The sequence below is a fragment of the Garra rufa genome, chromosome 14, assembly GCF_049309525.1.
Source record: "Garra rufa chromosome 14, GarRuf1.0, whole genome shotgun sequence".
Lineage (NCBI taxonomy): Eukaryota > Metazoa > Chordata > Actinopteri > Cypriniformes > Cyprinidae > Garra > Garra rufa.
The window spans coordinates 6,043,270-6,067,392 of NC_133374.1; the positions used below are offsets into that span (position 1 = coordinate 6,043,270).

General features: G+C 29.3%; 1 protein-coding gene across 2 annotated transcripts; it reads left to right on the forward strand.

The window, feature by feature from the left end:
- The first annotated feature begins 3,209 nt into the window (after positions 1-3,209).
- Positions 3,210-23,815, forward strand: serpine2 (serpin peptidase inhibitor, clade E (nexin, plasminogen activator inhibitor type 1), member 2). 2 transcript variants are annotated; one of them, XM_073817975.1, is made up of 10 exons: positions 3,210-3,321; positions 8,220-8,486; positions 8,618-8,845; positions 11,286-11,480; positions 12,040-12,238; positions 15,623-15,720; positions 22,898-22,984; positions 23,083-23,166; positions 23,259-23,321; positions 23,392-23,815. In XM_073817975.1, exons 2-9 carry the CDS (start codon positions 8,231-8,233, stop codon positions 23,294-23,296), a joined length of 1,185 nt encoding a protein of 394 aa, XP_073674076.1. In that variant the 5' UTR covers positions 3,210-3,321; positions 8,220-8,230; the 3' UTR covers positions 23,297-23,321; positions 23,392-23,815. The 2 variants fall into 2 exon arrangements, with proteins under 2 accessions (XP_073674076.1, XP_073674075.1); XM_073817974.1 differs by lacking the exon at positions 23,392-23,815 and having other exon boundaries at positions 23,259-23,368.
- The last annotated feature ends 308 nt before the right edge of the window (positions 23,816-24,123 follow it).

A 24,123-nucleotide genomic window follows, 5' to 3' on the forward strand; every position in this document is an offset into this window, starting at 1 on the left:
AAAAAACAGAATTACGAGAAATACTTACAATTATGACTTATTTTCTTGCAATTTTGTGTTTACATCTCGCAATTATGTTTTTTTCCCATCATGAAATAAAAAAAAGGAAATTAAAAAAGGAACTTTTTATCTAAATATTCTGACTTATTTTCTTGCAAGTTTAGGTTTAAAAAATTAATTACAACTTTTTAACTATTCTAACTTATTTTCTTTCAAATTTAAGTTAATATGTCGCAGTTCTCAATAGTTTATATCTTCCAATTCTGACTTGTCTTCTCTGAATTGTTTATATCCTGCAATTTTGAGTTTATATCCCAATTCTGAATTGATACCTTGCAATTCTAACTTCTTTTCTCAGAATTGCTGGAAAAAAAACTCAGAATTGTGAGATATAAATTTACAGTTTTGGCTTATTTTCTTGCAATTTTTAGTTTAAATCTCACTTTGTTTTGTTCTTTTGTGCTACGAAATAAAGTTAAAGGTTATTGCAACTTTTTATCTCACTATTTTAAATTTAAATTTATATTTTACATTTTTGAGTTCTGACTTTTATTCTCTAAACTCAGGATTGAAAAAAAAGGCAGAAATGCAAAATATAAACTAAATTTTTTTGCAAGTTTACAAAATTTTAAAAAATTAAACTAATTGCAACTTTTTATTTAACTATTATGACTTTTTTCAAAATTGAGTTAATAGCAATTCTCAGTAGTTTATATCTGACAATTCTGACTTGTCTACTCAGAATTGTCTATATCTTTTATAATCACAATTATGAATTCATATCTTGCGATTTTAACTTATTTTTTCAGAATTGTGGAAAAAACTCAGAATTGTGAAATATAAACTCAAAATTGACTTCAGGATTGAAGCAGAACTTGCTTATTGTCTTGCAATTTTTAGTTTAAATCTCACTTTGTTTCTTCTTTTGTGCTACGAAATAAAGTTAAAGGTTATTGCAACTTTTTATCTCACTATTTCCAATTTAAATTTATATTTTACATTTTTGAGTTCTGACTTTTATTCTCTAAACTCAGAATTGTAAAAAAGCAGAAATGCAAAATATAAACAATTTTTTTTGCAAGTTTACAAAATTTAAAAAAATTAAACTTATTGCAACTTTTTATTTAACTATTATGACTTTTTTTCAAAATTGAGTTAATAGCAATTCTCAATAGTTTATATCTGACAATTCTGACTTGTCTTATCAGAATTGTCTATATCTTTCATAATCACAATTATGAATTCATATCTTGCGATTTTAACTTATTTTTTCAGAATTGTGGAAAAAACTCAGAATTGTGAAATATAAACTCAGAATTGACTTCAGAATTGAAGCAGAACTTGCTTATTTTCTTGCAATTTTTAGTTTAAATCTCACTTTGTTTTCTTTTGTGCTACGAAATAAAGTTAAAGGTTATTGCAACTTTTTATCTCACTATTTCCAATTTAAATTTATATTTTACATTGAGTTCTGACTTTTATTCTCTAAACTCAGAATTGTAAAAAAGCAGAAATGCAAAATATAAACAAATTTTTTTGCAAGTTTACAAAATTTAAAAAAATTAAACTTATTGCAACTTTTTATTTAACTATATGACTTTTTTTCAAAATTGAGTTAATAGCAATTCTCAGTAGTTTATATCTGACAATTCTTACTTGTCTACTCAGAATTGTCTATATCTTTTATAATCACAATTATGAATTCATATCTTGCGATTTTAACTTATTATTTTCAGAATTGTGGAAAAAACTCAAAATTATGAAATAAACTCAGAATTGAAGCAGAACTTGCTTATTTTCTTGCAATTTTTTGTTTAAATCTCACTTTGTTTTCTTCCTTTGTGCTACGAAATAAAAAAGTTAAAGGTTATTGCAACTTTTTATCTCACTGTTTCGAATTTAAATTTATATTTTACATTTTTGAGTTCTGACTTTTATTCTCTAAACTCAAAATTGTAAAAAAAAAGCAGAAATGCAAAATATAAACTCAATTTTTTTTGCAAGTTTACAAAAAAAAAAACTAATTGCAACTTTTATTTAACTATTATGACTTTTTTCAAAATTGAGTTAATAGCAATTCTCAGTAGTTTATATCTGACAATTCTGACTTGTCTACTCAGAATTGTCTATATCTTTCATAATCACAATTATGAATTCATGTGAATTCAGAATTGTGAAATATAAACTCAGAATTGACTTCAGAATTGAAGCAGAACTTGCTTGTTTTCTTGCAATTTTTAGTTTGCATTCACTTTTTTGTGCTATGAAACAAAAAAGTTAAAAAGGTAATTGCAACTTTTTATCTCACTATTTCGAATCTAAATTTATTTACATTTTTAAAACTCACAATTTTGACTTCTATTCTCTAATTTAATGATTGTCTTCTTTTCTTGCAATTCTGAATTTATATTTGGCATCTCTAAGTTTATATCTCACATTTCTGACTTTTTCTCACAACTATGAGTTTATATCTTACAATTCTGAGTCTTCATCTTATCAGCATTGCGGGAAAATAAGCCAGAATTGCAAGATAATAAGTCAGAATTACTTAAAATCGTATAAACAAAAAGAAAGACAACAATCCCACACCTTACAAACAACTATGACGGTACCATGGTATACTGAATTACTGCCATATTCCAATTTTTTTGCTTTAGTCCAATACACTGTATTTAGTATTGTATATGATATTACCAATACAGCGTGTTAAAAACCCTCTAAAATAATCCAAAGTCATTTAAGTTGGTATTTAAGTGACACCCAAGAATATTACCAAGCTGGTACGTGTGCAAAACCTTGCATTACCATGTTATTTATTTATTTTTATTTTTGTTAGTCATTTCTTGAGATTCCAGTTGCACAACAGATAATGGTCATGTTTTATTGTTTTGTCAAAGCATGTAATTATCCGCCTCACTAATCATCCTATTCTTCCGCGTGTGTGTCATTTCCTGTTTACATACATGAGAGAGGTTAATTAAAAATTCTCTGAGGGGTTGTATCAAAGTCCTTTTAGTCTTTGGTTGTATGCACCCCTTCCTCGAATTCTACTACGGCGAAGGTTCCGCTCATGAATATTAATGACGTAACAGAACGTTCAGCGGCGTGGTTGGACGTCACCCAAAATGACGTCAGGGCGACTTAATTAATATTCAAAAATCTTTTAACGGCGTAGTATTTGTATTTATGAGAAGGCGGGGCTCTGCGCTCGGGACCGAAAGAAATAAACGGAGGCGCGGCGGTGTGAGGAGGAACACGGACGCTCGCGGAAGACACGCGCTCTTTACCTGCGTACCTAAAGAGTTAGAGCTGCTTGTTCAGGTCAGTAGAGCCTATTGCATCTTATTTTTCACCTCATAGACTGTTCAGGTTGTTTACGTTAGTACCTAACCCAGGCATTAGTTAGTTGCAGCTGTTTCAATTCATAGATGTTTGTTATCGGGGGTTTTATTTATCTGTAACATATGAGGGATGTAAAAGATGCCTTGTTTGTGAGTTGTTGACTTTCAGTTCCAGACCCCTGCCTCTATTTGCGCTCTCAGACGGAGTTTTAAAGCCTATAATTAAACACAGTTGCTAAAGCTGCTATAAAAAGTTTACTGCGGTCATTGGAAGACAACGCTTTACTCATACAGCTCACAGAAAACACTGTTTAACTGACATTAACTGTCATTAGAGGTGTAGCAGACTTAATCAGATAAGTTAAACCGTCGTAAGACCAACATCAAAATAGACAAGCAGTTGCCAGTTGCATAAGCCTAGCCTATAACTTATGTGTCAAAAACGGGTTTGACCTGCTAACGTTAGCAGTTAACCAAGTGGTAATCAGTCTTTCTTTTTGGATACAAATTAAACCAGTCTACCTTTATATGTAACTGGCTTTGCCAAGTTAAAACCAGTCTTGAAGAAGAAAATTAGATGGCTAAGTCTAAGCAGTTCTTGCAACTGGCACCTGTTTAACTGCGTAATACTGAACGTTCTTTCAAAGTTATATTAACGTTAATAGAATGTTTGTTCAACGTGTCTGGCATTTAGTAACGTTTTCAAAATGTTAGCAGGAAAACATTATTTATACTTTTTTTCTGAAACATTTGTGATTTGGGACCACAAAAACAGTCTTAAGTAATAGGCAAAAATACATTGTATGAGTCGAAAATTATTTTTTTATATATTTTATGCCTAAAATCATTAGGATATTAAGAAAAGATAATGTTCCATGAATATATTGTATACATTTCCTCCTCTAAATATAACAAAACGTAACCTTTGATTATTAATATGCATTGCTAAGAACTTAATTTGGACTACTTTAAAGGCAATTTTTTTTCAGTATTTTGATTACAGATTTTCAAATAGCTGTATCTCGACTAAATATTGTCCTAAAAAAGCTTTTTTATTCAGATTTCAGATGATGTATAAATCTCAATTTCAAAAAACTGACCATTATGACTGGTTTTGTGGTCCAGGGTCACATTTTAGTTGGGCATTAAACTAATATTTTTTTACTACTACAAGTTACTACTTGTTTTGGAATGTTTAGAGAACATTTAAAAGTAACATTCCAATAATGTTTGAAAATGATAAAATGGTAACCCCGAACATTGATTATTTAATGTTTTTATAACTTAATGAGAATGATTTTCTAACATTCTTAAACCTGTTAAAAAATTAAAATATTGAGAAAATCACCTTTAAAGTTGTCCGAATGAAGTTCTTAGGAATGCATGTTATTAATAAAAAATCAGGTTTTGATATATTTACAGTAGGAAATTTACAAAATATCTTAATGGTACATGATCTTTACTTAATATCCTAATGATTTTTGGCATAAAATAAAAATCAATTTTGACCCATACAATGTATTGTTGGCTGTTGCTACAAATATACCTTTGCTACTTATAACTGGTTTTGTGGTTGAGGGTCACATATGATATTACAGTGTAATTTTAAACAATTTTAGGCAGTCGCATTTTCTGTTTCGATTAATTGCACCATTAAATAATCAACAGAGGTATTTTCGGCATTTTAAACGTTTATTTTGCTATCTAAATGGGGACATTGCATAGCCATCTATTGTTTAAAAAAAGTCAGAAATGTGAGATAAAAGTTCTTTTTTTAATTTTTTTTTATTTCACGGCAGAGGCACAAAAAAATGTTATAAGATGTTTTTGAGAGAAAAAAAACCTCAAAACTGCTAGATAAAAAATAGGAATTGCAAAAATAAAACAACTGAACAGACAAAAACAACAGAAGCTTTTTTATTTCATTATTATTAAGTGGTGGAAATTGACATTTCTTTCCAGCATTTTTACAATTAAATAAAAATATCTTTATTTTTTTTGCTGTTTATATACACCCGTGCTACTTTAGACTGGTTTTGTGGTCCAGGGTTATATATATCTGACCCTGGACCACAAAACCAGCCTAAAGTAGCACAGGTGTATTTGTAGCAATAGCCAAAATACATTGTATGGGTCAAAATGACCAATTTTCCTTTTATGTCAAAAATCATTAGGATATTAAGTAAAGATCATGCTCCATGAAGAAATTTTGTAAATTTTCTACCATAAATATGTCATAAACTAATTTTTGAATAGTAATTTGCATTGCTAAGAACTTCATTTGGACAACTTTAAAGGTGAGTTTCTCAATATTTGGATTATTTTGCACCCTCAGATTCCAGATTTTCAAGTAGTTGTATGGATGTACATAAGAAGGTACCCAAAAGAAGGTTTTGAGAGATTTAATAAGGGTTTGTACTTCTAGATACAAATTTTACCCAAAAATATGGTTAAGTAGGCACACACAAACACACAAACACACACTCACTATCCTTAATCAAATAAATTCCTGAGCCGCAGGGCTGTGTGACGGGAAACAGAATAGCTCAGGAGTGTGTGTAAGTGTGTGCACAGATCCAAGAGACCCGAGGATTGTGGAAATGTGTGTTGCTTGGAGCCGTTCTTTACTCAAGAAACGCTTGCGCAAAGAAAAAGGAAAAAAAAAGAAAAAAAGGGTCTGAGTCCCGGAAAATCAGTGTGCTTTGGAGAATACTGATTAGATCAAGATCTCAGAGAAAATCATGAGATGTCAGAGAGAAGCAGGTATTTGTGTTGTGCTTTGTGTAAATGTTGTAAGAAAGAGCCGCGGGTCAGACGTCTGGACAGGTTTGAACCTGGAATTGCCTCGAGTCATTTTACTATGATTCCCAATGAAGGATTCATTTGTTTTGAAGATGTTTTATTGTCTCCAATAAATGTACCATATGTATCAATACATTGTCAAAATGAATGATTTTTCTTTTATGCCAAAAATCATTAGGGTATTAAGTAAGGATCATGTTCCATGAAGATATTTTGTAAATTTCCTACCGTAAATATACCAAAACTTACTTTTTGATTAGTAATATGCATTGCTATAAGAACTTCATTTGGACAACTTTAAAGGCGATTTTCTTAATATTTAGATTTTTTTGCACCCTCAGATTCCAGTTTTTCGAATGGTTGTATCTCAGCCAAACCATACATTAATGGAAAGCTTATTCATTCAACTTTCCTAAAATTGACCCTTATGACTGGTTTTGTGGTCCAGGGCCACATTTGTGCAACACTAGGAGCACCAAATAGAGATGCAATATTAATATACAGTTTCCAAACATATGGAAATCCACTGAGTCCATGTGTTAAAAAAGCTAAAAGTCAGTTTATTAAATTACTTTTACCATGGTGTTCTTAGGATCAGTGCTGAACTCACTTAACTATGGTAAAATGAGATTATATGTCTGGTGATTATCATTTAAAGTGTGCATTTGATCATTTTTGTAAAATAAAAAAATGTCACCCTTTAAACATAATATAAAATAACTATTTAAGTAAAACTATGTTTTATTAATAAATAAAAATTGTTCAACGAAAAATAAAATCTACTTAATTTGTATTTAATTTTTAATATTAAATATTAAAATGTAAAAACAATTATATATACATTTTTAATGAATTAAATGAATAAAATATATACATTTTTATTTTACAAATATAAATTATAAGAAGGATCTCTCCCTATTTATAGATTTTTATCATTTATAATATTTATGAAAATTAAAGTAAAATATACATCTATCTATCTGTCTATAAAAAATGAAACCCTTTAAACATAACAAAGTAACTAATTGATTGAAACTGAATATTTATACAAATTGCTAAAATAAAAATAAAATTTACTTGAACATTTATATTTTACTTTGTAAATATTAAATTATAAAAACCCCATTTTATTCATTTTATATATATATATATATATAATTGTTATTTTACAAATATATTTTATATATGTAATATAATATATTAATTTATAAATTATAAAAATTAAATCTGTTTAAAAATGTATATTTCATTTTAAACATAATAAAAGTATAAAAATCATTATATGTAGTTTTATTTTACAAATATAAATTATAATAATGATCTCTCCCTGTTTATAGATTTTTATTGTTTAATATTTATAAAAATTTAAGTAAAATAAATACTTAAAATACATCTATATCTAAAAAGATAAACCCTTTAAACATAAAGTAGCTAATTGAGTGAAACTGAATATTTATACAAATTGCTAAAATACAAATAAAATTTACTTCAAAATACTTTGTAAATATTAAATAATTTAAATATCTCATTTTATACTATATATATATATATATATATATATATATATATATAATATATGTGTATGTGTTATTTTACAAATATAATTTATATATATAATACAATATAATATAATGAATTTATAAATTGTAAAAATTGCAAAAAAAAAAAGTATCTGTTCAAAAATGTATATTTTATTTTAAAAATACCTATCTATATCTTCCCATTTATAGGTTTTTATAATTTATAGTATTCATAATAAAAGTAAAATATCTATCTAGACACATTTTTACATATTTTTGGTTGAAAAATATTAAGGCAAAATTTTTTTTTGGAATACATGCTTTGTTGAATTATCAACAATAAGATGTATACGCATTACAAAAGTAAACCCACTATTAGACGCAAATACACCATTTTGATTTAGTTTTGCTTTCAATTCTTTCTCTGAACTGTTTAAGGACTTAAGTCTGTAATCATGTTTGTATTCTATAAGCAATGAAATGCATAATGTATTCATAAAGAGATTAAAAAACTATTTTTTTACTTCATCACCCTGTCTTTCTCTCTGTTCCTCAGGTGAGCTCACAATGTTTGTGACGTTGCAAGTGTGCGTTTTGGTGGCGGTTTGTTCCTTGAGCGTTTCGGCCTCTCAGTCCTCGTCTTACGGAGAGCGAGGCTCTGATCTCGGCCTGCAGGTGTTTTTGCGTGTGGTCCAGGACAAACCGCAGGAGAATGTGGTCGTGTCGCCTCACGGTGTGGCCTCCATCCTGGGCATGCTGCTTCCAGGGGTCCACGGAGACACTCGCCGACAGCTGCTCACGGGCCTCAAATACAAGAAGACGGGTGAGTGTTTGCTCTGGGTTCATATGCATTGATGATAATGCATGATAATTTGGTTTAGAATTATGTCTGTAACCAAATAGCATGTTAAGACCCATCTAGAAACTCATTTTGTGTGTTGATTCTGCTCTCAGGTCCATATAAGATGCTGCGGAAGTTGCATAAGGCTTTGACGACCAAATCCAACGCTGATATTGTGACGATCGCCAATGCACTGTTCCCCAATGAGGGCTTCAGCATGAAGGAAGAATTCCTGACAGCCAACAAGGAGAACTTTATGTGCGAGAGTCAAACTATTGATTACAGCGACCCAGAGAAGGCTGCAGAAACCATTAATGAATGGGTGAAGAACAGCACTAAAGGTACACCTTGCTTTAAACTCTGACCCCTGCATCTGATACCTCTAACCTGGATTTATTAAGGGTATTTACATCTGCCAAATGTAATATTTATCTCTAAATACATTCTTAGCCCTGAGATTAGAGCTTTAGTTGTTTATTGTTATACATATGTAACTTGAAAAATATATATCAGTATTAAAAGTATCATTAATGTAATTTATGTTAAATATATAAATTGCAGAATATTACTTGGTGCCATTTTTTTTTAGAGTAGTAGAAATAGTTAGAAGCTCAATTCTGTTGAATTTTTTTTTTTTTGTGGTGAAAAGGTATTTTTAATCTTCTAAATATCTTTTTAAATATTAATCTTAGAAGAAAAATCCAAATTAGTATAAGAAAGAAAATATATATGTTCTTATTTTTAGGAAGTAGTTTATCAGTAACAAAACAAAAATTGGTCCCAATATACAAAATGTGCTTTATTTATTTATATTTAGTAAGTAGTTTATCAATAATAATAATAAAAAAAATGTTGGTCCCAATATACAAAATAAACTTTTTTATTTGTTTTTGTTTACTTATGAATTAATTTATTTTCAATCATTCATAACTATTATATATAATAACTATAATTATTATTAACTTTTTAATTAATCTCAAAAGCATTTATATTTCAATTCTTATTTATGCAAGTCGAATTTTAGGTTCAAGTATACAAAAAATGTTTATTTATTTGCTTTTATTAGTTAAATTATCTATGAATTCTTTATTGTTTTTTAATTAATTAAAGTGAATACCTTTTAAAAAAAATGAATCTTAAAAATATTTTTTACAAGTTATATAAGAAAAATATTAGTGGTGGGCATAGATTAATTTTTTTAATCTAGATTAATCTCACTGTAATCTTGGAATTATTATAGATTAATCTAGATTAAAATGGCTAATTTGAATTCTGCCGAAGGCATTCAGAATATGTGTGCTACCCAAATAATGACTAAAAGTACGTTTTTGAGAACGGGTTTCTCAAGCCAGGTGGCGCATTAGAGCGGGGCTCATCTCCTGTTTCCAAACTGCATCACAAACTGCTTGACAATTGCATTTACAACACAATTAACTATACAAACTTGTGTAACTAACTATTCCTACACTGCATGTACTTCTGCGTACAAGGCATGGATATCTGCGTGCATAGTCTTTGGTTAAACTGCGTTGCTTTTAGAAGCGTCAATTCAGTTGTTGCATATAGTTTAATGTCTTTATTTTGGGATTATCAAAGTAAATTATAACTCACGCATGTGCCCCAGTAAAAAGGGTCTAGCAACGCCCGCGGCTTCATAGCTGCATCCATGTTAGCAAGTCTCGTTTGATGTGGCAATTTCACAGTAGGCATACACACAGGTTCGAAGACTCGTTCTCGCCCCCTACAGTGCAATTCGGCTACGTATACATCCGCGCTAAAATATCAAGGTGAAAGTCATCATAGCTTGCGTAGTATAGACCCAGCTCCCAACCCAACTTTGAGAATAGGTTAACGGCGATATTTTTTTAAGAGTCTCACGTTAATGGAGCACGTTAACGCCGATAACAGCCCACCACTAAAAAATATACAAAAAATGAATGAATTTCAAGAGTTTATTGGAAGTTTGTCAATAACGGAAAACCAGCAAAGCTTTATTTTTAAGCTTTATTTGATTATTGATCTTAAATATTTTCCAAGTTATGTAAGAGAAATTATACCAAAAAAAAAAACAATCTGTAATTTTGATTTATTGGACATTTGTCAAGAACTGAAAACCAACAAACTAACATTTTATTTATTTATTTATTTATTTAGTTAGTTATTTTAGTTATTTTTAATTTATTTCAAAACCACACAAATCAGTTTTAAACTTTATTTGATTATTGATCTTAAATATTTTCCAAGTTATGTAAGAGAAATTATACAAAAAAAAAAAAAAAAACAATCTGTAATTTTGATTTATTGGACATTTGTGAAGAACTGAAAACCAACAAACTAACTTATTTATTTATTTAGTTATTTATTTATTTTTAATTTATTTCAAAACCACACAAATCAGTTTTAAGCTTTATTTAATTATTGATCTTAAATCATTTCTGAGTTATGTAAGAGAAATGATACCAAAAAAACAAACAAAAAAAAACAGTCATTTTAATTTATTGAAAGTTTGTCAAAAACTGAAAACCAACATACTAACTTTATTTATTTATTTCAAAACCACACAAATCAGGGTTCAAGCTTTATTTACATATCCCAAAAATTGCACATACAAAAACAGACACACATCTAAAACAGCTGATATAATATTTTTGATCTCTTAATGTTGTCCTTTTATTGACAATTTGTTGAAAAACAAGAAAAAAAGTTTTTAGGCATTATTTAGCACTCTATTTGCGTGAAGTGCCAATTAATTACAATATTTATTCTGTTCTGTTTTTTCAGGCCATATTCCCAGTCTCGTCAAAGCAGATATGTTCGATCCTTTGACACGGTTGGTGGCTGTAAATTCAATTTACTTCAAAGGCCTTTGGAAGTCCCGTTTCCTAGCCCAGAACACCAAGCCCAGAAGCTTTACTGCAGGAGACGGAAAGACGTACAAAGTTCCCATGATGTCCCAACTCTCAGTGTTTAACATAGGTGAGATGTTGCGAATTTCTCGCAGGTTGCATCAGATATTACAGTCACACATTGAGGAGGGTTGAGTAATAAAATATTTTCCCACCACATGATTCAGGCCATTGTCTGGCTATGTGTGGAGCTGTTTTCCAGATACGGCAGTGCAATAAAAACGCGGCTACTTTTTTTTATCGCTGGGAACCCTGGAGTATTTCAGTTTTACAATTTCTCATAATGCAGCAGATGGGATTGAAATGGTGTAAAATGTGAATTAATTGAATTCTAATGCAAACGCCAAGAGCGTCTGGCCATTGTCTGAAGGATTTATTCCAAGAAAACACCATTAAACTTTTGCTAGATTTGATATAAGCACTTTACAAGCAGAATAAAGTATTTTATAGACCGTACGAGAGGACTGCGTTTATAAAGTTCACAGAGGTGACTGGGATATGAGCCATATGCGCATGAGTTGGGTATTTTCTTTTGAGAAACATTCATATTTATTTAATACTTAAGTGTGCCGTTTGACTCACTTGGCTAACAGCGTCAATCTATTCATTTGTTTTGGTTCTCTCTGCAGGTCAAGCAAGCACTCCAGAGGGTTTGAAGTATACAGTGATTGAGCTGCCATATCATGGCAACAGAATGAGCATGTTTATTGCATTGCCGTCAGAAGAGGCCACACCACTGTCAGCCATCTTACCGCACATCTCTACAGCGACTGTCCAAAGTTGGACCAAACAGCTGAACCAGAGGAGGATGCGCCTCCTGATACCAAAGTAAGATACTCATGGTCAACATTATCCTTTATATTCACTTGGACTGTAAAAGTGTTATTTTAAAATCAATATCTAAAATTTGTTAATATAGAATTTATAAACAATTTTAGTATTTATTAATATTCTTCAATATTAAATCTTAATTTTGACTAATGCTAATATTAACATGACAATACTTTTAATTGAAAATTAAAAGTCAGTTATGTCTAAGTTGAAAGGAAGTAGAAATGATAATTTTTGTCATAATTATAACCTAAATATATCATTTCAACTTTTTTTATTACAATGACTTTTGTATCTCAGAATTACGAATTTATCTCATAATTATGACTCGGTATGTCATAAATCATGACTTTTTATCTCAAAATCTTAAAATGATTTAAAATGACTAAAACTATACTTATGACATACTATCTCAACAAAAAGTCAAAATTATAATATACTTAGTCAAAAATTAAAAATATTGAAAGTCATTTATGTCCAAGTTGAAAGGAAATAGAAATAATTGGGTAATTTTTTTTGTCGTAATTATGAATTTTTATCTAATTTAGTCTTTTTGACTAAGTATAATTATGACTGTAAATATGAAATATGAGTTTGTTATCATTTTGACTTTGTCGTAATTGTGACCTTTTTTTGTCTAATTTTGTTTAGTATTTCAAAATTATCAAAACTTGTCAAAATTAAAGCTTTATCTTATAGTTATGAATTAATGTATCAACATTTTGAAGTTTTGTATTAAAGGCTTTTGTATCTCATAATTATGACTCAGTAAGACATAATTGTGACTTGAGTATATCATAATTTTGACTTTTTATCTGTTTAATGACTTTTGTATCTCATAATTATGACTTAGTATCGTATCATTTTTAATTATTGTCGTAATTATGAGAATTTCATAATTATTACTCAGTATGCCATAATCATGACTTTTTATCTCATAGTTATAAATTAATGTATTATCATTGTGAATTTTTATATTAACGGCTTTTGTATCTCAGTATGTCATAATTGTGATGGTTTTATCTCATATTTATAACTTAGTATGTCATTATTTTTAATTTGTTTAATTTATAAGTCATATTTCAACTTTTTGTCATTATGACTGTCTTATAATCATGATTTTTTTAATCTCAGAATTATATCTTTTTATCTCATAATTTATCTTTTTTTCTTTCTATCTCAGAATTATGACTTTAATTATGATTTATGATTATAAGTTATATGATTATAAGTGCTTATTACTGAATATATCTTAATTTTGACTTTTGTATCTCATAATTATGACTGAATATCTTTTTTTAATCTCAGAATTATTGCTTTTATCATTTTTGTTTTCTTTTATTTCTGACTGAATATATCAATTTCAAGTTTTTCTCATAATGACTTGTGTGTCTCATAATTATGGCATAGTATCTCATAATTTTGAATTATTGTTAATTATGAGATAATCTCATAATTATCATATGTATTTATATATGTCATTATAATTATGAGATAATCTCATAATAATTACTCAATGTCATAATCATGACTTTTATTTCATAATTAATTAATTTTAATTATGACATACTGTCTCATTATCTCAAAATTTTGACTTTTTGTTATAATTATTAGAATCTCGTAATTATAACCTAGTATGTCATAATTATAATTAGAATATATCATCATTTTGACTTTTTGTCATAATGATTTATGTGTCTCATAATTATGGCATAGTATCTCATAATTTTGAATTATTGTCATATGAGATAACCTCATAATTATGACTCTCAATGTCATAGTCATTCATTTTTATTTCAGAATTATGACTTAGAAAAATTATAATCATGGCATACTGTCTCTTAAATATGACTTGTCTCAGAATTTGGACTTTGTGATTATAAGAATATCAGAATCTAAGAATCTATAAGAATCTATAAAATCTCATAATTATAACTTGGAATGTCATCGTGACTTTTTATCTCAAATTATGACCTTTTTTATTTCATAATTTTGACTTTGTTATTATTATGAGATAATCTCATAATTATTAACTCAGAATGTCATAATTATAACTTGAATGTATCATAATTTTGACTTTTTGCCATAATGATTTTAAAGTCTTATAATTATGGCTTAGTATCTTATGATTTTGAATTGTCATATTATGAAAGAATCTCATAATAATCACTCATTATTTCATAGTCATTCATTTTTATCTCAGAATTATTACTTCGAAAACTTATAATCATGACGTGCTATCTTATTAATATGACTCATCTCAGAATTTGGATTTTGTGTTATAATAATACGAATCTTGTAATTATAACTCAGTATGTCAGCATTATATGTGACCCTGGACCACAAAACCAGTCATAAGGTTAAATTTTACAAAACTGAGATATATACATCATGTGAAAGCTCAATAAATAAGCTTTTTATTGATGTATGGTTTGTTAGGATAGGACAATATTTGGCTGAGATACATCTATTTGAAAATCTGGAATCTGAGGATGCAAATAAATCAAAATACTGAGAAAATCACCTTTAAAGTTGTCCAAATTAAGTACTTAACAATGCATATTACTAATCAAAAATTACATTTTGATATGTTTACAGTAGGAATTTTACAAAAAATCTTCATGGAACATGATCTTTACTTAATTTCCTAATGATTTTTGGCATAAAAGAAAAATCAATAATTTTGACCCATACTATGTATTTTTGGCTATTGCTACAAATATACCCCAGCGACTTAAGACTGGTTTTGTGGTCCAGGGTCACATATATCATCATTTTGACTTGTCAAATGTCAAAATAGTGAATTTTTATCTCAGAATTATGACTTAGAAAAACTATAATTATGACATACTATTTCATAATTATGACTAATCTCAATTTTTGTTATAAGTATGAGGATCTCGTAATTATAACTATAAGTATGTCATAATTATAACTTCAATATATCATCATTTTTATTTTTTTGAAACTTTTTGTTAAACTTTTTATAATTTTGTATCTCATAATTATGGCTTAGTATCTTGTATTATTATTGTTATAGTTATGTCAAATGATTTTGTATCCCATAATTGTGAATTAGTATCTCATAATTTAGAATTTTTTTCATAGAGATGATTTTATAATCATGACTAGTCATATTTCTGACTTGTTAATCATATTATTATGACTTTTTGTCTAATATGTTAATTTTATTCCATTTCAGTTGTATTACAATTGCCAAAAAGTGATTTTTAAAAAAAATCATTTTACTACTTTAACTTTTCAATAATTCTACTGAGTCCGTCAAACTTTTGTGGACTTTGCAGATCATCGTTGTCATCATCATCATCATTTTCAAGCACAACTCATGGTTTGTGTCTGTCTCTCTTCTTCTTGGATTAGATTCACAGCTGAGGAAGAGGTGGATTTGAAGGCTCCTCTTACAGCGATGGGAATCAAAGACATCTTCAGTGAGACCAAAGCTGATTTCAGACACCTGAGTGAGTGACGGCTGTAACCTTCATGAACTCCTTTTATGTGCATATGTTTGTGTTTGACTGAATGATATTGTTGGCTGTTGACTGTGAACTTCAGCCGCATGAATCCTGTTTCTCAGTGGAGTGTGAAAATGAGTCAGAGTGACTCTGTTAGTGCTCTGGTCACTATCCAGAGACGCTCCCAGCACAGCACGGCTCCAGATGATCTCTAAAGAGATAATTTGTCTCAAAGCCTGTGCTTTATTACCATAATTCATGCTGTTAAACCACAAACTTTAACCTGAATTGCAGCGAGCAGTGAGTCATTGTGCCTTTTCACGCTAAGCAGTAAAGAAATGTCATCGTTCACCCACAAATGAAATCTATCATCATTTACTCAATCACAGGTTGTTGTCTATTCAACGGAACACAAAAGGAGATTTTTTTTCATACAAAACTGTCTGTCAGTCTCCAAACAGGATCAAAAAAAGGGTCATAAAAGCTCTGTTTGGAGCTTAAAAGACATGTTCACTATGAAATGTCATTGCATAGAAAACGGAAGAAAGTCACTAGGGTTTGGAATGAAAGGAGGATGAGTAAATGTTGACAATGTTTATTTCTTGGTGAATGATAACTTTTACGGGATTTAAAGCCCTTTTGCATTCTTAAACCTTGGCTTTTGGTCTTTAGAAAAGCTGAATTAGTTTAACAAAGGCACAAATTAGCTGTTATGGAAGCCTAGGTCTGCCACATCAGAAATGATGACCTTATGAGGTACCAAATTATAATTAATTATTATAAATATTAATTTTTGACATAATTCTGACTATTTTGACTTTTATCTCATAATTAGGACTCATTGTGTCATTATTTTAAGTTTAAATGTAATAATTATGACTTTTTATTACTTATATTATAAATATGACTTCATACCAGTTTTTACTTCATAATTAGTTTTATCTCATAATTGACTTGTCTCATAATTATGCATTAGCATGTCATTATTTTGACTTGTCATAATTGACATATATCTCTTAAGCATGAATGATGTAAATTAGACTTTTTATCTCATATTTATGACTTCGTATTTCATAATTTCGACTTTGACATAATTGTGATGTTTTATCTCATTATTATGACTTTATGACAAAATCAGAACTGTCATACTCTCTTTTTTAATTCATAATTATGATTATTGGCTGTTAAACAAAAAAAAAAGAACAAAAATGGTTTGATAAATCAAAATTATGACAAAGTCAACATTTTGAGATACAAAATCATTATTATGTATTAGAAATATACTTTTTGTTTCTCATAATTATGACTCATTGCGTTATTTAAGTTGATATGTCATAGTTTTGACTTTTTATTAATTATATTATTATAAATATGATTTAGTATCATAGTCTTGCCTTTATCATAATTGATATACTTCATAATTTTGACTTTTTACGTCATAATTAGTTTTGTATCATGATTGTGACTCATGTCATTGTTTTAACTTTATATGTCATAATTATGACTGGTTATTAATTGTATTATTATTATTATTATTATTATTATAAATATGATTTAGTATCATAATCTTGCCTTTATCATAATTGATTTATTTCATAATTTAGACTAATAATCAGTTTTATCTAATAAGTATGACTTTATCTCATATGACCTTTTAGACTTTTAGACTTTTTATCTCACATTTATAAGTTAATATTCATAATTTCGACTTTTTGACATAATTGTGACGTTTTATAATATAATTATGACAATTAAAACTGTTATACTGTCTTTATCTCATAATTTAAGTTTTATTATTTTTCTCATTACTTTTTATGTCAAAAGTATGAGTAAATTATTACTATATATTTTATCATAATAATGACTTTGAATGCCATTGTTTTTTTTGTTTTTTTTTTTCGACTTACATTATTTTTAAACCTCATATCTAGGACTAGCATATTGTAATATTGACTTATAATTATAATTATTGGCTTTTGAATAAAAAAAGAACAAAATGGTTTGATAAATCAAAATTACGACTTAGGTCAACATTATCAGATACAAAGGCATATGTATTATAAATATACAATTTGGCAATTATGACAATATTGACTTCTCATAATTATGGCTCATTGTGTTATTTTAAGTTTATATGTCATAATTATGACTTATATTATTATAAACATGACTTCGTAGTCTTGCCTTTATCATAATTCATTTACTTCATAATTTTGACTTATGTCATTAGTGTTATTCATTTCATTTAGACTTTTTTTGACTTGTGTTATTTTTAAGCCTCATAACTAGGTCTAGCGTATTGTAATAGTGACTTATCTTATAATTAGGACTATTGGCTGTTGAACAAAAGAGCAAAAAAGGTTTGATAAATCATAATTACAACAAAAAGTCAACATGATGAGATTCAAAGTCATAATTATGTATTATAAAAAATAAAGTTTTTACATAATACATAATTCATACATAATTATGTCAATTTTGACTTGTATCTCATACTGTAATTATGACCCATTGTGTCATTATTTTAAGTTTATCATAATTATGACTTTTATTACTTATTACATAAATATGCTTGGTGTCATAGTCTTGCCTCTATCATAATTGATTTACTTTATAATCTTGATTTTTTTTATGTCATACTTGGTTTTATCTTATAATTAGGAATTAGTATGTCATCTTTGTAGCGTGTCATAATCATGACTTTATCTCGTAAGTATAAATTAGACTTTTTATCTCATATTTATGACTTAGTATTTCATAATTGTGACTATTTGACCTAATAGTATGACTTTTTATCTCATAATTATTACTTCATAATGACAAAATCAGAACTGTTATACTGTTATCATTTCACTTTTTATGTCAAAAGAATTAGTTTCGCTCATAATTAAGACTAAACATCACATAATTTTGACTAGGGCTGTGCGATATATATCGTTCGATATATTCATGCGCATCTCGTCAGTAAAGCCAGTTCTTTGATTAGCAGTAAATATCCATCAGCTGTTTTCAAACGGACCGCCAGTTTGTTCACAGAGCCGTAGATCACTGACAAGCTTCGCCAGTGAATCACCCGCGAAACTGAACGAACTGGCGGCCCGTTTGAATTTATCGCCCAGCCCTAATTTTGACTTTTAATCACAATTATGACTTAGTATGCCATCATTTGACTTTTTTTTTTTTTTTTTTTTTTTTTTTGACTTATGTTATTTTTAAACCTCATAACTAGGACTAGCTTATTGTAATATTGACCTTCTTTTCTCATAATTCTGTTTTTTATCGTATAATTATGACTTGATAGGATGTATATTTAATTATGTTATAAATGTGACTTTTAATCTTATAATTATGTACCAAAGCATGATTCATTTTTTTCTTATGTGCTAGAAATGGGCTTCCAATCCATACAGTGTTGAGTGCATCAACCTGGAAAATATGTGCTAAAAGAATGACCATCTGTAGAAAAATGTTAGAAATCGATAAGAGGGGCAAATATGAGAACATACCAGAGTACAGAGAGAAAATATACACTCAGATCAACTAGAGGAAGGAAGGAAGTGGTTTTGCACGCAATGTAGATAGGCATGTGCCGGTATCACATTTTCATGCTGCGATTAATTGATTGAGCTTTTATCACGGTATACGGTATTATCACGATATTGTAATTTTACAAGAGAAACAGGTAAAAAAAACACAAAAAACTTCAGTTTCGTCAACTTAGTAACTTTAATAACTTTTTAATTAACTAAAAGTACTTCAAACATTTAAATACAAATAAATATAAATAAAACAATACACAATATAAAAGTAAACTTGAGCAATTATATCAAAGTGAATGTGGATCATGTCTTTAGCAATACAGTATGCTATGGCATGATTGATTTCCTTGGCCTGATGAGATGAAGGTCCATATGAAGCCTGACGCTGGAATGCCTCTTGAACTGTTGGCTGAATGATGGCTTCAGCTGAAGATGAACCAGCACTGCTAGATGCATGGCCACTCTGTAAAATAGGAATGAAAAATATTACTTCATACCTCTGATAATTTAAATAAAAGATGCTGTTCAGACAGAGAATACAAGCAAAGTAAATTTTCGTTTTTAGATTAAAAATAACCCAAGTTCCAACTTTCAACTAAATGCATCTGTCATTTCATACTATATTTTAGTAATAGAAAACACACGATGATGAGCTTAAGTTTTGCACTTTACTTGTACTCTCTTGTAAACATGTAAACATCAAGTTTACTCGCACTGTGTGAAAATGTATGATTGTGTTGCATTCCTTTTTTAACTTAAAATCAAATTATTCTGCCTAACTTCCATTATTAATTACAGAACTTACTTTTAGCTGAGTATTGTATTTTGTTGTTAAAATACGAGACGCAAACTTAAGTGTAGCAAGTGGAGTTCATGCTAACTCTTAAACTAACGTTACATGGAAGCAAGCAACATGCAGCAAATGGAAATAAGTTAACGTAATTTTGCCATCCTGTCTTTCAAATAGTTGTTTTATGTGGTATTCAGCATGAGAAATGAAGTGTCTTACCTTTATCTCCCTGAATTGCAGTGGATGGTTGTCGCGAATATGAGCGAACATGTTAGACGTGTTCCCGTGTTAGCAGCCACTTTCCGTCCACATGTTTTACACAAAGGGAAACCGTCTTCGATCAGCAATCCCTCTGCATTTTTTTGGAACCCAAAATATTTCCAAACCTCTGACTTTACCCTTTTTGAAGGGGGATAAATTGTCGGCAGCGTTCCTCCTTCCGCCATGCTTCTTCTTCGTGTGAGGATTAAAGTGTGGTGGCAGCGGCGGCGCGCACTGCGTGCACACAGTGCTTCTACATGTGGGGATTGTTTACATCAGAGTGCGCATCAGTTCTGCGCAGCATATACGCAGTGTTTCTTCAAGCGGTTGATGGAAAATAAGCTAATGCGCGTTCTAAAAATATAAATTCTGATCTATTATTTTTCACGGTATTTTGAAGTGCCCGCGATAACAATATCGTGCATATTCATTACCGCGATTTATCGCATTACCGAATACCGGCACAAGCCTAAATGTAGACCATAGTGTATGAGAAATTACTACACATACCACAAAGCAAACCTTTCCACAGATACTAAGCAAGGCACATATCAGACATAACAGATTCAAAGTACCAATAAAATTAAATATATTCTGAGAAGGAAAATAAAATAAAATGTAAGTAAGGGTCTCTTCTTTCCTCTTCAAGTAAATCAAGTCCTCTTATTATTCCAACAAGTTTCCAGGTCTTTTTATTTTTCATATATTCCAATGATTATGGCAAGCCATTTTAGCCTAAAATATTCTCAGTGTTGCATTTTTTACTAGTAAAAATTCGATTAGAGAGCTCTGTAATTCAAATTTTACAAGTAACAATTATAATTAGAGAGCTCTCTAATTCAATTCTTTCTATTAAGAATTACAATTAGAGGGCTCTCTAATTTAATTATTACTAGCAAAAATGCAATTACAGAGCTCTACAATTAAATTTTACTAGTAAAAAAAAAACCACATTAAATGTTTAATTGCAGAACTCTGCAACTGAGTTAAAGAGCTCTCTGATTCAATTCTTACTATTACAATTAGAGAGCTATACAAATTCATTTTTACTAGTCATGTCTCCATTGACTTCCATTCATTTAATTACAGAGCTCTACAATTGAATTATTACTAGTAAGAATTACAATTACAGAGCTCTCTAATTCATTTTTTACTAGTAACAATTCCGATTAGAGAGTTCTCCAATTTAATTATTACTAGTAAAAATGCAATTACAGAGCTCTCCAATTCAGTTTTTACTAGTAAAAAACCACATTAAAGATGTTTAATTGCAGAACTCTGTAATTGAGTTAAAGAGCTCTCTAATTCAGTTCTTACTAGTAAAAATTTACTTAGTGAGCTCTAATTGGAATTGTTACTAGTAATAACTCAGTTGTTGAGCTCTCTAATTGAAATTCTTACTAGTAAAAATTCTGTTGTAGAGCTCTGTAATTAAAAACGAGTGGAAGTCAATGGAGACATATGACTAGTAAAAGTTTATTTGTAGAGCTCTGTAATTGGAATTGTTACTAGTAAGAATTGAATTACAGAGCTCTCTAACTATAATTGTTACTAGTCAAAATTGTGTTATGGAGCTCAATAATTTAATTGTTACTTGTAAAAATGCAATTACGACGACTAATGCTTTGTATATTTTAGGCTAAAACGGCTTGCCATAGTCATGTCTCCATTGACTTTCATTCATTTTTAATTACAGAGCTCTACAAATGAATTATTACTAGTAACAGTTACAATAAGAGAGCTCTCTAAATCAATTTTTACTAGTAATAATTCCAATTACAAAGCTCTCTAATTCAGTTTTTACTAGTAAAAAACCATATTAAAGAGATGTTTAATTGCAGAACTCTGTAATTGAGTTAAAGAGCTCTCTAATTCAGCTCTTACTAGTAAAAATTTATTTAGTGAGCTCTCTAATTGGAATTGTTACTAGTAATAATTCAGTTGTAGAGCTCTGTAATTAAAAATTAGTGGAAGTCAATGGAGACAAATGACTAGTAAAAAATTAATTTGTAGAGCTCTGTAATTGGAATTGTTACTAGTAAGAATTGAATTACAGAGCTCTCTAACTATAATTGTTACTAGTCAAAATTGTATTATGGAGCTCAATAATTCAATTGTTACTAGTAAAAATGCAATTACGATGACTAATGCTTCGTATATTTTAGGCTAAAACGGCTTGCCATAGTCATGTCTCCATTGACTTCCATTCATTTTTAAGTACAGAGCTCTACAAATGAATTATTACTAGTAACAGTTACAATTAGAGAGCTCTCTAAATCAATTTTTACTAGTAATAATTCCAATTACAGAGCTGTCTAATTCAGTTTTTACTAGTAACAATTCCGATTATAATTGTTACTAGTAAAAATTCAATTACGACGAGTATAGCTTAGTATATTTTAGGCTAAAACGGCTTGCCATAAATGATACCACAAAGCAAACCTACACTCTGTCAGTCTGAAGTGTGTTGTTGTGTTGCCCCCATGTGGCAGTCTAATGTAATGACATGCGTTTAGTGTTTGAATAAAGCTCACTTTGAATACTTCAGTGTGCTAAAGAGTAAGGACGACTTCTGTGTTTGTTTGTGTAACAGGTTCAGAGTCTGTCTACGTATCCAAAGCACTTCAGAAAGCCAAGATAGAGGTCAATGAGGATGGAACCAAAGCCTCTGCAGCCACTAGTAAGTTATTCTGTCACACAATGTCTTGTATTTTTAAGTTATAAGTAACTCTAAATCTCAATCTGTGATCCTAATATGCATGTTCTCTTTTATTTTAGCTGCAATCTTGCACGCCCGATCTTCTCCTCCGTGGGTCACTGTGGACAGACCGTTCCTGTTTCTCATCAGACACAATCCCACAGGTACACACTTTTTTTATTGGTTTATGAAACTGCAATATTGAAATGTTCCTGATATGAAATGCATCTCAAATCTGATCTCGCTTTCTTCTCAGGGACTATTTTGTTTGCTGGCCAGATCAACAAACCTTGAGCCAGAGATCAGACTGAGAGATTGGACACACACACACACACACACACACACACACACACACACACACACACACACACACACACACACACACACACACACACACACACACACACACACACACACACACACACACACACACAGATGAATATATTAAACTTTTGTCTTGGACTGCGTGTTCTTTACCCAATTCTTTACTCATGTTTCTCAAGTGTATTTTTGCCCTCGTTTTGACTTTGTCTTTGTATTAAGTCTCTGTTATCTTTGTATTCTTGAGGAACCTTTTATAAGATTTTATACACAGTTTATCATTTTTGTCTAATGCCAACTTTCTCACAAAATGTGTGGAACTTCTTGTTTAACTTTAACGTAAATAACTCTTTTCTGCTTAAATTGTCTTTTATTTGTCGTATTAATGATGTTCTTCTTCATTGAGTCTTATTTTGTTAAATATGGTACTTAAACTGTATTACCAGTTTTTTGTTTATTTTGAAGCTCTATTTAATAAAATATATTCAAGTATTCAAGCTTTTTGTTTTTTATTTTCGATTTAGATGTAGGTGTATATAATATATAAATATATATATATATATATATATATATATATATATATATATATATATATATACAGTAGTCAACATTTGAAGTGGATCATAAAAGTTCATCAAATTGTCCTAAGACAAGATTTTTTTTTTTTTTTTAGGTTTAGGACAACTTTGATAAAAAGGTTTTGATCCACTTCAAATGTTGACAACCATATATATGTATATATATATATATATATATATATATATATATATATATATAATGTATATATGTGTATATATATA